This window comes from Caloenas nicobarica, chromosome 25 (assembly GCF_036013445.1).
Source record: "Caloenas nicobarica isolate bCalNic1 chromosome 25, bCalNic1.hap1, whole genome shotgun sequence".
Lineage (NCBI taxonomy): Eukaryota > Metazoa > Chordata > Aves > Columbiformes > Columbidae > Caloenas > Caloenas nicobarica.
In genome coordinates this window covers 2,018,120-2,032,126 of record NC_088269.1, presented here as the reverse complement: position 1 = coordinate 2,032,126, position 14,007 = coordinate 2,018,120, and the positions used below count along the sequence as shown (strand labels likewise).

At 48.5% G+C, this 14,007-nt stretch overlaps 1 protein-coding gene across 10 annotated transcripts in view; it reads right to left on the bottom strand.

Annotated features, from left to right (window-relative positions):
• Nucleotides 1–13,818, bottom strand: part of AAK1 (AP2 associated kinase 1) — an 86,456-nt gene extending 72,638 nt beyond the window's left edge. For 7 of the 10 annotated variants that reach the window (XM_065651855.1, XM_065651859.1, XM_065651857.1 and 4 more), the window contains exons 1-2: nucleotides 13,528–13,813; nucleotides 13,100–13,428 (exon numbers count right to left, since the gene is read on the bottom strand). In XM_065651855.1, coding sequence (XP_065507927.1) covers nucleotides 13,100–13,262 — 163 coding nt within the window. In that variant the 5' untranslated portion in view covers nucleotides 13,263–13,428; nucleotides 13,528–13,813. Of the gene's footprint in view, nucleotides 1–13,099; nucleotides 13,429–13,527 lie in introns of all 10 variants that reach the window. The other 3 variants (XM_065651852.1, XM_065651854.1, XM_065651862.1) reach the window with 2 other exon arrangements.
• Nucleotides 13,819–14,007: the final 189 nt, after the last annotated feature.

Here is a 14,007-nt window from a genome sequence, read left to right as displayed (position 1 = left end):
GATAGAAGTGCTTATAGGCCATGGAGCCCTAGAGCTGTGGAGCACATGAGAGCGCAGCAAACAACGCCCCGCGGTTCCTTCCACGCAGGAGCAGCCCCTGGGAAGGTCCCCACGCTCCTTTCCGAGAGGAAAGATCCAGCTCAGTGTCTCACCTCACCACGCTTACCCGAACAGTTTAACACCATGAAAACAAGACAAAAATCAGTGCAGATTCTGGTTGGGTTACTAAGCTTTCAGCTGTGGGTTGGTCTGTCTCTTTGAGCTGCTTCCACTGCCCTTAAATAGCACTTCAAAAGGTTTAATACTGGAGCAGAGATAGAACTGCTCTGAGAAACTGATCAGATCACATCCTGAAATATCAACTGCCAGTTAAATAGTCTGAATATTTACGAGTTATCTTCAGGGCAAGAAAAAAAAGCCACTAACTCCTGCTGAAAGAGCTTTGTCTGTGTAAGCGGCAATGGTCACAACCACTCAAATTTCATCCACATTCTGACCGATTTAAGTGGCTGTAGGAGTGAATCAGAGCTTCAGAACTGCAGGGAAAGTAGATAGTGCCTAGATAAAGCATAAAGGACACCAAGGATTTCAAGCCAGGAAACCTGAAACAGGCACAAATATCAGGAGAATCAGCCAAAACCTGCATCTCCCCAGATGAGGTAATAAGCAGACGGAAAATCAGCTAAGCAGATACGTTTGCAACAAGGTCAGGAATTTAATAGTGACCATATTCAAAAGAAGATTGTAACAGTGACACAACTGTAAAAAGTCAAGAGCACTCCAGTTTAAACTGACTGACGGGAAACGCAGCTTCTCATTTTATAAATACTTCCAGAGTTACGTTAACTAAAGAAACTACAAAAGGAGCATGGACACAGGTCATGTGTGTGTCAGGTTATCCAAGGATAGAGTCCTCCTCGCATAGGACAAACCCTTGAAGGATATTCAAACTTTGCCAGGACCAGGGACAACTCGCTGCCTCCTACACAGGCTGGTCCTGCTGCCAGAGGAAACAGCACTGGGACATCCATGAATCTTCTGAGTTCACCTGGTTCACGTTCATACCAAGCCCAGCACAGAGCAGCTCACAAACTCCCATTCAATCCTGTTTCACAGCCTGTGGCAGAGAGGATTCTACATGCAGGCAGGAGGCTCCGCTGTCTTCCACCAGCAATAACCTTTGTAAGCAGCAAAAAATTCTCCACGGAGCTCACATTCAAGCTAGAAAGAATTCGGCCTCCACAGCGTAAATTTGCACATATGAGCAACACAGTTTGCATGTTCTATTGCCTTAAAATAAGAGGAGCCTCCATTGCTGGCCAGCAACAATCTGTTCGGCAGCTTTGCGCTGAGCAACTTTGCCGGGCACGGAAAGCCCGGCATCTGTGTCAGCTTTGTGCAGATACCAAATGCAACTGCTGCACAACTGATTTAGTGGTACAGCGAAAGAAGAAAAACCAGACACACACAAAAACCCCACAACGGCTACAAAGATGTCTCCAGAGTTACGTGCATCCATTAGACAACACACACCATCACAGCAAAGATCTGCACCCAATACTGTAAAAAAGGCCCAACCGTGCAGGCAGAGCCCAGCTATTTAGTAACTCCTCTCACTACTGACTCAAGAAAACAGCAGCTCTCAGAGCCCCGGCTGCAGCGCTGCTTAATCTCATCTTTAAATATCACCAGACAAACTTCAGCAGAGCGTCCGGCAAATCTAACAGAGCAAAGGGCTCCTCCCCAGGTAACACACGGGCTCAGGTCAGGCCCAGCTTGTGGGTCAGATTCGCGGCAGGAGCAAAGCAGGGACACAGTGAGCCATACAGATTTACCATAGCCGAGAATCCTAATGTGATTATCCAATATTACCAACATAATTATAGGGCCCTTGCTTAGTGTCATTGCTGCAATATCTAGGCCATGACAAGACAGATTTAGATCTACAGGCTCCACCTTCTTCTGGGCACTTTTTAAACGGGCAGGGTATCATAGTTAATGTTTGAGCGGCAATCATGGCCACAAGTGCCTAAATTGGGCAAAATAATACAGCCAGAAACATCACTCACCACAGAACAGAAGCACAGTCTTTACCTCTCCTGATTTTAGGAGAACAAGACTGGTTGGCTAGGGGCTGTCGGGGTTTTTTTGGGTGAACATTCAGTTTATTGGCTATGACACTCACAACTGCAATCAGCCACAAAATATTTATATAGTCACAGGCGTTTTCACTGCACTGATGACAGGGAAAAAGCTTAACTGCCTCTTCCTCACTTCTCTGGGTTTTAATTTGATAGGTCTGTTTGAAAGCTGTTTAACTTCTTTTCTTTGCATTTTTAAGGGCCCTGTCTCATTACAGGTCTGTAAGAGCCACTCCTCTCTAGGCCATACCCTCCTGGTTCGTGGAAAAAGTCAAAAAAGGAAGCTGTAAATCACAAGACTGCAGAGAAAGGAGGGGAGACAAACAAGCAGGGCAGGGGGGAAGGGAAATTAATCTCTGCCATGCAACAGCATATTAGAGGCCTAAAATGATCAGTGGGCAGAATTCATCCTGTGCGTTAACTCTGTGTTCCCTTTCCAAAAGCTCCAGTCCAAGGGCAGCAACAGCTCATCACACGACCTGTCCTCCAAGAACACAGAACACAGACTGGATACCTTAACTGAGGGGTATTAGAGTCTCACAGTGTTTGTGACAGCAATTTCGTAACAAATAACTCACTAAAGGCTATGGAACTGTACTGGCCTTTACAGAAGGCAGCACATTTAGACGTTCACGTGGGCAGATTTTCCAGGCATGTGCTCCATGCTCTACAGGCTTGTGCATCCACTTGGTTCCTTCCTGACAGGCAGGTTTGGAAACCCAAAGCTGATGGAGCAGCGTGTTATTACTATGCAGCAAGATACACTGCCTCCAAGCAGATTACTTGGCAAAGCAGACTCAGTCCCTCTCTATTGTGATAATTTTAGTCCTTGAACTTCCACTGTAAGACTGAAAAAAAAAAAAATTAATGGGTCACAAATAACTCACAGCTTAAAAAAAAAAATCATTTGTTTAGTTATCAGTCAGCCCTCTAAAAAGCACATTTCAGCTGCTATTATTCCAAGCAGCTGCTAATAGCATCTGAAACCTTGTTCATCTCCAAGTGAAATGAGCACTGGCACAAACATGCTGCGGAGCATGACGGGGTTTGAGCGAACGCCACTGAAACCGTCAAGCCAGCAAGAAGCTGCAGCAGACGCATGCGGCTGAAAAGCTTCACTGGAAAGGCACAGAAGCAGTGAATCGCAGACAGGAGAGAAAAAACACTAGTTGAGTAGAGAGCACATCGGAGCTGGAGGTGGGGAGGAAGGAGAAGGACTAAGCAGGGCAGGGCTGGGACTGGTTTTTACCTGGACTTGCAGGGCCAACCGGAGCTTACGGGAGCTGTAGGAACAGCAAACTGCACCGGGGAAGTGACTCTGCCGGGATCCAAAGGGAGCTCATGGCAACAAGTCAGGCCTTTAGGAATTTTGATTGCTATGGCAGCATCCAGACATCCCCACTGAGCAAAGCAGCATGAAAAACAAGAGATACCCCAATACATATTATACATTCTGGGAAAAGCTCAAGCTTACAGCGAACATGAACTGTAAGAGCTTCACAACAGTGGATGGTGGTTTGTGTCAAACAAATCTCTTCTTAAACCCAGGAATTTCAACCTTTTCAGGTCTTCCATATAACTACAAGAACACTCATGAGCCATGGAAGTGCCATCTCACTGAGTAATAGGAAAACACAACTTAAAGGCTCCATAATATTCCCCTCGCAGAGGATATGCTAATCGGACCCTGAAGACAGCAATGAACTTTTCAACTCCACAGTAACATGCCAAGCATGGAGAGAGGCAGCTCCTGTCCCACCAGGCAACGCTCAGGGAATTCAAACAACTACGTACAGTCAGGAGCACATGGGATCCGGCATTCAGCATAAAGAAAAATTAAAATTAAAAAAAAAAAAAAATCAGCCCTAGATGATGCAGGGCTTTGAGCTTTTCCACATGTCCACAAGTGAGAAAGGAGAGAGATGAATAGGCACATGTGTCCGGACATCTGACAGATGGACAGACAGGAAGGGGCTGCAGGGGTCCAGAACCTGCAGCCTTGTGACTGTTGCTCACAAGCTCCATCGTTATTAGAGATTTAATTCAGCAGCCCAAAAGAACTTACATAACTGCTTGAGAATCCCAGCTTACATCTAATATACCAATATATGCATTTCTAGCCTGCTCAGTAGCACAAAAAGCTTCAAAAGTACAATGTAAGTACTTCTTCTGTTGTTAAGTTTAAAATAAAAGCAAAAGGTAGAAAACCACCCTGACCCACTTCAAAAATAGCATGATTTCAACTAAAAAAAAATCCAATACCTGTTTAGTCCTGTCACATGTTCCGTTGAGTGCTGCGTGCACCAAGTTTGTGTGTTTCCTGTGATCTCTGAATAACATCAGATCATTAGCAGATACCATATGTTAATTATCACGTCATGATCAGCTGTAAGATTACAGCCGCTTGCATCCAGCGAAGCCTCTTTCTGAATATGTGTCCGGAGGTGGCAGCACACGAGCGTATTTTGTACTGAACCCAAACACTGAGCCTGAGCAGGGCCAGGCGAGGGCGGCCCTGGACCTCCGAGCACGGCCAGACTTTGTCCTGGGTTTGCACTGGGTGACACAGCGCCCAAGTCCACGATAGAAGTTCCTCGATACTATGGTGACATGAATATTAATGACAGTGTGGTTAAAACACCAGACAAGGAGTTACATTTGCATTTAAGACAAGGCTTTGTCACTGCTTTCTTACATAGCCCTCATCAAATCGTAACATCTTCATGGGCTTCAGTTTCTCATTTGTAAAATAATTTGATAAGCCTTCCACCATCTATTTATTTTGCAGAGAGGGGAAGGGGAACAATCATGCACAGAGCCACAGGTTGTCCAACACCTCGTACACAGGGGTCTGCATGTTCGCTGAAGAGCAGAGACAGCACAACAGTTCCAACTGCAACTGGTAATCGGGTATAGAAACAGGAGAGTGAACTCATATTCATGTATCTGTAAGCATATCTTCTAACTCAAAAGCAACAGGTAAAGGCCAAAAGAAAGGCTCTGACTTCCAGTAGAATTTTTTTTGCCTGAAATATGGACTCAAAGCAGCCCAGTACAGTTTGGCCACAGCCCCTTCCCTTCCTCTCTGCCACGCTGTCCCTCCTTCACCCTTTGCCATCCCCCGATCCACACGGCAGTGCGCTGCAATGCATTCTTTGAGTTCCTTACAAAACATAACCAATAATTAAAAAAAAGAACCAGCAGGATCTTACCAGTTGACAAATGGCTTCTTGTGTCATCTTACACTCACCGACTTCTAGAAGGGCTGTAATGAACACGCAGCCTCAGAGCTTCAGTTAGAACACTCTCAGCTCCACATGCAGCTCTTGCAATATTCCAGGGAATATCCAGCGCACACCAGCTGGTGTCCACATCACCTGCTCCCCAGCACAGTCACGGGCATCCTGCTGATGCTGCCTGCCCTGCAACAGGGAACTACAGCACAGAGACATCGTACGACTTCAGCAGGTACCTCCCAAGTGTGTAAGTTGCCTAATGGGACATCTGCAGAACTCCAGTCAAAGCACCAGGGATCCTGCGACAAGAGAACCCTTCCAGCCTAGCCATGGAGCCATCCTGGCTTCTCTCTGCACAGAGACATGGCGCTGCCTCTTCCCCCAGCCAGCGGCTCCTGGTGGTACCGAATCCTTCCTGGCTGCTGGTTCCTTGGTCCTCATCAGCTCTGCACACCACACATACACCTGCCTGATGAGAGGTGCTACAATATCCAGCTAAAATAGAAAGGCAGGTGTGTCGGTGCACAAGGACATGCACACATGTGCTTTCACAGATCCTCCTCGAAACTTCAAACGATACTTTCTTTAAGAATTTCAGCATATCTTTCACGCCACCAACCATTTGTGTATCTTCTTGCCAAAGGCCATGAAGAAAGTTATTGGACCAGAGTCCAAGGGTCAACGGCAGCCACAAATATCTTCATGTGCACACAAGCAATCCTAAGGCAGGGATTTGCTATCGATCCAGCTCACTCCTCCCAAGCACCAGCTAAATGCTGGAAAGGTCTTTATTTCTGAAGCACTTCAAGTCAGAAGCAATTAATCCTTCAGAGGCTCACGACAGGTAACTAAAGCATCACTGATGCAGGCAGGTCGCTCAGAGAAGGCACACAAAGCAACAGGTCTGCACTTCTGTGCTCCTCTCACATCAGCACTGGTTATTTGGGTTCATTTTCAGTATTTTAAAACACTTGGAAAAGTCCAAGTTTTATATCACTCTCACTCCCGCAACATCTGAAGAGCTTCCATGCACAATCCAGGATAGCAGGAAAGTCACAAAAACAGGTATCCCATATCAAACCAAGGGTTCATCTCGCTTGCGATGGTGCTTTGAACAGAAACTGCTGTTCAGGGAAAGCCCACATCATGCTTCTCACTTGTTTAAGAGACAAGCTCTGAGTTTATTTTACTGCTGTCGGTTGTGCAGCAAAAGCACGTATCGACCTTGCAAGCACCATTTAGCTAACAGAAGTAAAGGAGACACAAGCTAAGATTTCATCTGAATAACAGATGTGCATTTGGATAGCTTCAGAAGAGCACGTTACTTCACCATCACACCCTCGAGAGCAGCGTGCCAGACTGCTTTTTTAAGTTCACACAGGCACATTTTGGGGTCACCTCCCTATTACAGCCTCACAAACACTAAATAGGAAGTAAACCCAGCACGTTCCTAACAGGGAATGACTGCGGATCAGATATACCTGCGCTCATCGCAGCACCAGCTCAGCTGCGGAGCAACACACACGCAAAGTCTCTGCTTGGGGAACTCAGCTGCTGATGGCTTTTTTTTATTTTTAATCTATGAGATCACCCATCACCGGTACGTAATTTGTTTCTGTAAAATCATGAAGCAAACCAGATGCTATAAGCATCTTGTTCCAAAAAAGTCTTTAATCCAATCCTGTGACACATGGCCCAGGGTCCTGATGTTAGCATGGGTTCTGCCACAGAGCAAACATAAATCTATGCCCAAATCACATGTGTGCCAAGAGCACGCTCATTTAAAACACACACAGAGGCCACGTTTGAGAGAAAACACAGACTGCAATTAAAGCACTCAATCTGGAAGGCCAGAGATCAATTCCTGACTTGGCCACACACACTCTGTACTGCTTCACCTTCATATCTCAGTCTATTATTTCCCAGCAGCCCCAAAAGGAACGGAAGGACATTTTTATAGATGGTGCCAGGGCTCAGATACTCTGGCAACAGGGCATCCTCACATGAGGAGCTGCGGCCACTCTCCTGTGCTTTCATTCTGCTGCATCCTACTGTGAGCAGATAACAATAACCTGCGTTTAGTTTTGTGCCAAATCCTGGACCTCCCACAAAAGGAGAAAAGGAAAGTTTCCCTAATGATAAAAAGCTGCAAATGAGAGAGAATTACCTTGCAATTGTGTTTCACTTGAGCCTTTCCAAATGTTTTCCTTGTGCTTGTAAGTCACTGTCAGTATTGTTCCCACATTGAAAGCAGCACAGCAGCCAGGATCTGATTGAAGGAGGTATGTTTTCAAAACAAATGATACCAACACAAGGACATCCTGCATGTCTCTCCATCCAAGAAAGAAGACAACCCTCCCTGGGAAACTTATTTATTCAGTTACCTCTCATTATCAAAAGAGAACTCCTCTGCAAACCCAGTTTGCTTATGGCATGTCTCTCCTCAGAGACTTCCCATCTCCTTCCACATGTGAAACACAAGTAAACACTTACTACAAACGAAGGCAAACTGGTTATGACTCTCCAGAAGAGCAGCAGCAAGTCCTGCAGCTGGCAAGCTCCTGCTCCAACAGGCACAGCCTCAGTCTGTCCAAATCACCATTTTCACTGAAAAAAGTCACCTTCAAAGGCAGCAAGCCGCTGCCAGTCCCAATGCGAGTGTGCTGCACCAGTCAGTTCTGACCCCTCATTAGCCATGATTAATGCAGGTGGGTGAGCTTGGAAGGCAGCAAGTGCTAAACCCAAAGTGGATTCCAGCTTGTCTTCAGCACATTTATAACTTCCCACCTGCTCCCTTCAACCGCTGACCAGCTCCCATACAAAGGGGAGAAGGCCCACGACACAATAGGAACATTATAGTGGCCCATGTTCTCCTTAAATACAAAAATGTCACTGCTGGTGTCACAACCACAGGTAACAGCTACTAGAGCACTCTGCAAAGCCCCAGTTGGATAGTTAAACCCCCTATTTTCCCTGGCCAGAATCCCAAAACTAAGCTTTCTCATACTAAGTAAACAACAATTTCATAAGGGTGTTGCAGGACTGCTTGTATTAGAAACTATTTTATCCTAACAGAGGAGGCTCTTTCTGGGAAGATGACTGCAGAGAATAGCCCAGTGTGGTCACGGGGGGACAACTGTGCTGTTAAACACGCTTTTAGCCACTATAGCTGTTATGTAAGAAACAAGCCACCCCCTGTACGATCCAGGCCCCTTTCTCTGATACATTGCATAAACCTTCCAAGCGTGGCTCGACGATGCAAGTCTCTGGGCCACACAACTTCTTACACAGTTAAATCCACTAACACCTTTTGCCTCCTGATGACATGTAGGGACACGGCGCACACTCTGCCCCAGCAAAACCTGCGCTGCTAAAAGCACCAAAGCACTTGGGATCCCTCGACATTTACCCAAGAACTCACCTGGGATTCTCCACCAGTTTGCCTGGCTTGTACACTCTAAAAAAAAGACTACTAAAACACAGAGGAGCCAATATCCCCCCTAGCACTGCAGAGCGCATGTACATGTCCTGCTTCACAAGGTACACAGGAAAAGCAACAGAGAAAAAAAAATTAAAATCACATGTCCCATTCCAAGAGGAGAAATAGTTTAATTCCTAATCCAAATGTCACTGGTCAGCTGATTAGCAGCTGGCACTTGGCAGAAGCTGGAAGGCAAGAGCTGGCAAAATACACTTCAAAGTGATGTCTTGAATGCAGCCACACTGGAATTGGGTTGAGGGTCATGGAAATCTGCAAAATTTATCTAAGATGGGGTTTGGTTTAAAGTGAAGTTATTTCAGAAGAAGTTCCTGTGTAATTTTAGTGACTTCAGGCTATGGTGCTGTGGGGAAAGGGAGCGCTGGGTGTAAGCCAGGTGGGGTCAGCAGGAATCCTCTGCAATGGGGTCAACCACACGTTTCAGCAGCTCCGGGGCCTCCGTCCCCACTGGGCACAAGTTGGGCACTCGCAGCCTTACCCAGCTCCTCAAACACGCGCTGGTCTGCTGGTCTGCCCTAAATCCACAATGAAGCTGGCAAATTTAAGCTAATCTTGCGTTGGTTTATAATGTCTACCGTTAATGCTTCAAAATATACATTAGCTAGCAGCACACATCTGAAAAAAGCGTCAGGGAAATGCCTGACAATTACTGAAGCTGAATCCCCTAATTTACACATTTTTAAGGGGAAAAGACAAGTAGCACCTTCAGAAAAATCCTACTAATTCAAAGAGAGACTTTTCACAGGCCTGAAGAAATGCAGGCTGTATCTTTTGCTAGGAGACCAAGACAAAATCCTAACTCAAACACACACCCCATCAGTGTTTACAGGCCTTGAATCAACTCAACACTCTCACGATGTGGCAGATACGCAGAGTAACAAAAAACAGAGCCCCTGAAAACTGGACCCTGGGGCAATCCCCACCTTGGCTGCTTGAGCTCAGAGAAGTACACACGGCTTGTGGTGCCAGATCTGCCACACACGCAGATCCCACAAACTCCTCAGCAGATTTCTGACTGTTGGTAACATCCTTCTAAATGTTTCTGCTGTTCTGGTCCTCATCACACAGACACCACCCGCCTTATAGCTCCAGGTGTGTTTTGGGGATGGGGTTTTTGATTTTTTGTTTGTTTTCCCCTACACACAGGCATAGACAAAAAGCAGCATCCAATTTGATCACACAGTTTCATAAACAAACCAGTAAGATAGTAGCCTGACTCACCCTCACGCTCAAATGCCTCCTGGGCACCCACCTCAGCTACTCAAACACCTTCAAGTCTGCAAACCCCCCCCAGCCCACACCACAGAACTCAGCTGATGCCCTCGACTCAGCCCCGGCCTTGCAGAACTCCCTGGCTAATCCTCATGCAAACTTTGAGGGGAATTTTCATACTATCACATGGATTAGAGCAAAACTACTACAGACTCAACCAAGAATCACCTATTGCAATATACTGTTTGTAAAAAAATTACTGATTCACTGGTATTACACCACCATTGATAAACAACCAGTCAAGTTCCTTCTATATTACTCCCGTCTACTTCCTTCCAAAAGGAAGGAATGTTCCTCCCCACCCAGGAAAGCGAGCATCCAGACAACTGTTTTTAAGGGGGTGGGGAGCGTACCTAAGCACAGCGGATATTTTGGGGGATCTATGCAAGAGGCTGCAAGCCCGTGGAGCCGTCTGCCATCTGGCACCCGTCACAGTGCCTGCGCCACGGGCTCCCGGCACCCACAGCAGCTGCTCAGCAGAACCAAGGTGCCCAGTCACAGCTGTGACAGACACAGGTAAATCCCAACACTTTTCATTCCAAAAAGTTCTGCTCCAAGCAGTTCCTCGGGCTTGCAATTCAGGTCTCCCCCGCACCATCCATCACCATTTCAGAGGCTCACTCTTTTAAATCGCTTTTACATCTCGTTTATTTTGTAGGCTTCACGTGCTGCAACCAAAACACGGGCCTCTCCTCTCCCTTCCAAAGCAACAGCGGTGAGATCTGTTCCTTTCCCACACAGGATACTCCTCCTCCTCCTAAGTGCTTCCCAGGGGACTTTTCCTTTTAGCAGAAATAGCCAAGACTTCACAAGTTGCCTTTTCAATGCTGCTGAAGCACCAAAATTCACTGCAGGTACAAAAAACTTTTCCGGATGAGGATTCAGACGTCAGTCGTGCAGGGACCAGGTTGCCAGCGAGCTCCCCAGGTCTCCAGCTGAGTCAGTGAAAAAACGCTGTTTACCAGCACTTGGGGAACACACAAGACTGCACCAAAAGGCCAGAATTACATAAAACAGCAGCACCTCTGACCCATGCTGACTCCCAGACCTACCTTTCCTATAAAGGAAACAGCATTTTCGTCCCTCTGTTCCCATCAAAAGGTGACAACCTGCAAACCTACAAGCCACCTTGCTCTGTTCCCTTGCAGACTTTGCTCACCACGTGGAAGGATTTCGGATTGCCCGCACCAGAAGTCAAACTGTGGGGAAAACGGTTGACCAAAAGAACTTCCATCGCCTTACGGTGTGGGCAAGAGAACACAGCACCTATTTCACAGGCCCGCTGCAGCTCGCTTGGCCTGTGCGCGCACATCTAAGGGCTGCAGTCAACACCAGGCCGTGCTCCATCCAGCCAAGACAGCACATGTCAGAGGGAAAAGCCGCCCCAAGCAGCAGCTCCTCCAGGACAGCAAGGTACAGAGGGGAGGCACTTCCGTGCAACCTGTGCTCCCACCTTTGGTGGCTGGAGCTTCAGCCGCTGAGCAGGACAGAGCCCGGTGACACACCGGCTCACTTCCCACTGCCGTCAGCGCCAGGGCAGAACCTGCCAACAGATTATTCATCAGCAAAAAAAAGCCTCTGTTTTCCCATGTTAGCAGGATGAGGCCAGTCTGCATTAACAAAAAAAAAAAAAAAAAAAAAAAAAGACTGTGATGGCTTCTCAGGCTTAGTTCTTGTAGTTCCTAAGCTCCTAGGGCCAAAAGGGCCTTGGAAATTTCAGCCAAGGCAAACCTATATTGCAAATGTCAAGTCAAGGAAAAAAAAAAAAAAAAAAAAAATCACTATAGTTACTGGCTGAAGGACTGTTTTCAGAGCTGCTCTCAGCCCAGCATGCAGCACATCAGAAACCATGTCTGAAACATGGTCACGGGTCTATTTTCTTATACACTCTTCACAAACCTGAACGCACGCAACACGCACAGAGTCTCTTTTCCATTTTAGGGTTCCTTCTGTAAAAGCCAACACAGGTCCTCCCACTCAGCTCTCAGCCAGCAGCTCCCCTCTCCTTCGCAATTACAAGAGCAAAACAAAACACTGTTTTGACTGAAACTGCAAAGGATGCTGCACAGGAGAAAGACCAGGAGCAGTTCTGAGGAGGCCAATATCTCTCTGAAGGTCGAGGGTAAGATTACCAGCCAGAGCCACTCAGAAGGTTCCTTAGAGCCCAAACAAATGAAATGTAAAATGATAGTTAAAGTAGCAGTGCTGGTTACAGTTCAAAAAAAATACCACCAGCTGCTTGCTGCACTGCAAGCACTGCTCACCTAAAGAGTTTTATAATCCCTTCTGTTCATTTTCAGTTCTTTAACTGTTTTATTCTGAAAAAAAAAAAGTGATTTGGGTTACCACTTCCCCTGCAAAAACAGCACACAAACAGAAATGCCTCATCCCAGCTCACAGATAGCTCTGCTATGGGTATGACATTCCTACAAGGAATTTATCCAGCGTTTTATTCCTCTCTGCTTAAGGTAGGAAAGGAGACAACTGGCTGAAGAAAGTTAGAGTGAAGACTACTGCTCACTTTATTTACAGCACCTTGTCCTGCACCAAAACATCTGATAATTTTGGGTTGGCTTGGGTTTTTTGGGTTTTTTGTTTTGTTTTGTTGTTGTTGTTTTAAAAAACATCCCCGTTTAGGGAAGGTGGGAAACAATTAGCTTCAGAAACTCCCTCAATTTCTAAAGCATTAAAAAAAAAAAAAACAACACAAAACCCAAACAAAACCAAACCAAATCCAGCAAACTCACACCAGGTTTACACCCGAGAAGACCAGAAATGTCAGCTTGCAGATGCCACTGGATGGCAAGCCTGTCAAGGACAATGAAATATTCGGGGAACTAGGGGTAGAGGGGGAGGCAGAACGCAAGGGCAAGGCCAGAGCCTCCGTTCCCAGCTTCGTGAGGGAAAGGGGGAGGGAACTGAGGCCAAGGCCAAAGGCACCGGGGTCTTACCTTCCGCCAGCACCTCATCCACCGTCACCTGGTAGCGGCCGACGCTGAACACCCGCCCGATGTACCCGCTGCCGGGGCCGCCGGAGCCGCCGCCGCCGCCGCTGGTGCCCGACCCGGGGCCAGAGCCGCCCTGCTCCCGGCGAGAGTCAAAAAACTTCTTCATTTCTCAGGAGGCAGCAGCCGCCTGGTGACGGGGCCGACGCCGTTTGAAGGTCCCAAGCCCCTCCTGGCTCCTCCCGCGGCCCGGCCGAGGCCGCTGAGGGGGACCCGGGGCCCCTCGCCTGGCGGGGCCGAGCGGAGCAGGCGCGCGGTCCTCCGGGGATTCACACCTGCAAAACCACAGCGGGTCACGGGGAGGGAAAGGCGCTGATCCCCACAGCGCGGCCCGCTCGGGGCCGCCCCGGCTGACAGGGCCCCCCGGCTGGTACCTCTCTGCGGGCGGGAGGTGCCTCCATGCACCCCGCAGCGGCGCCCAGGGCCGGCCGGCCGCAGCCCCAGTGGCTGCCCTCGGCAGGTCACGGCGGGGGCCGTCTGCCGGCAGGGCCCGGGGCCCGCATCGCTGCCTGGCGGAGCTCCCGGCGGTCACCGAGCCCGTCAGGGACCGACCCCGCCGCCGCCGCCAGCCCCCGCCGGCCCCATCCGACCAGGAAATGGGCTGTCACAGGAAGTCCCGGCTGCCGGCGGGAGCACCGCCCCCGCCAGCCCGGATAGCTCGGCCCGGCCCCGGCCCCGCCGCCCCAGGATGCCGCCCCCAGCGGCGGAGCCCCCGGGAGCGCGGCCGCCACCCGCCGCCCCACAGCGCGGAGGGGCGAGCGCGCCGCGGAGTGGGGGGGTGGGTGAATGGCGGCCCCGGCCCTGCCGCGCGGCACGCTGGGAGCGGTAGTTCCCGCCCACCGAGCGGCAGTTGC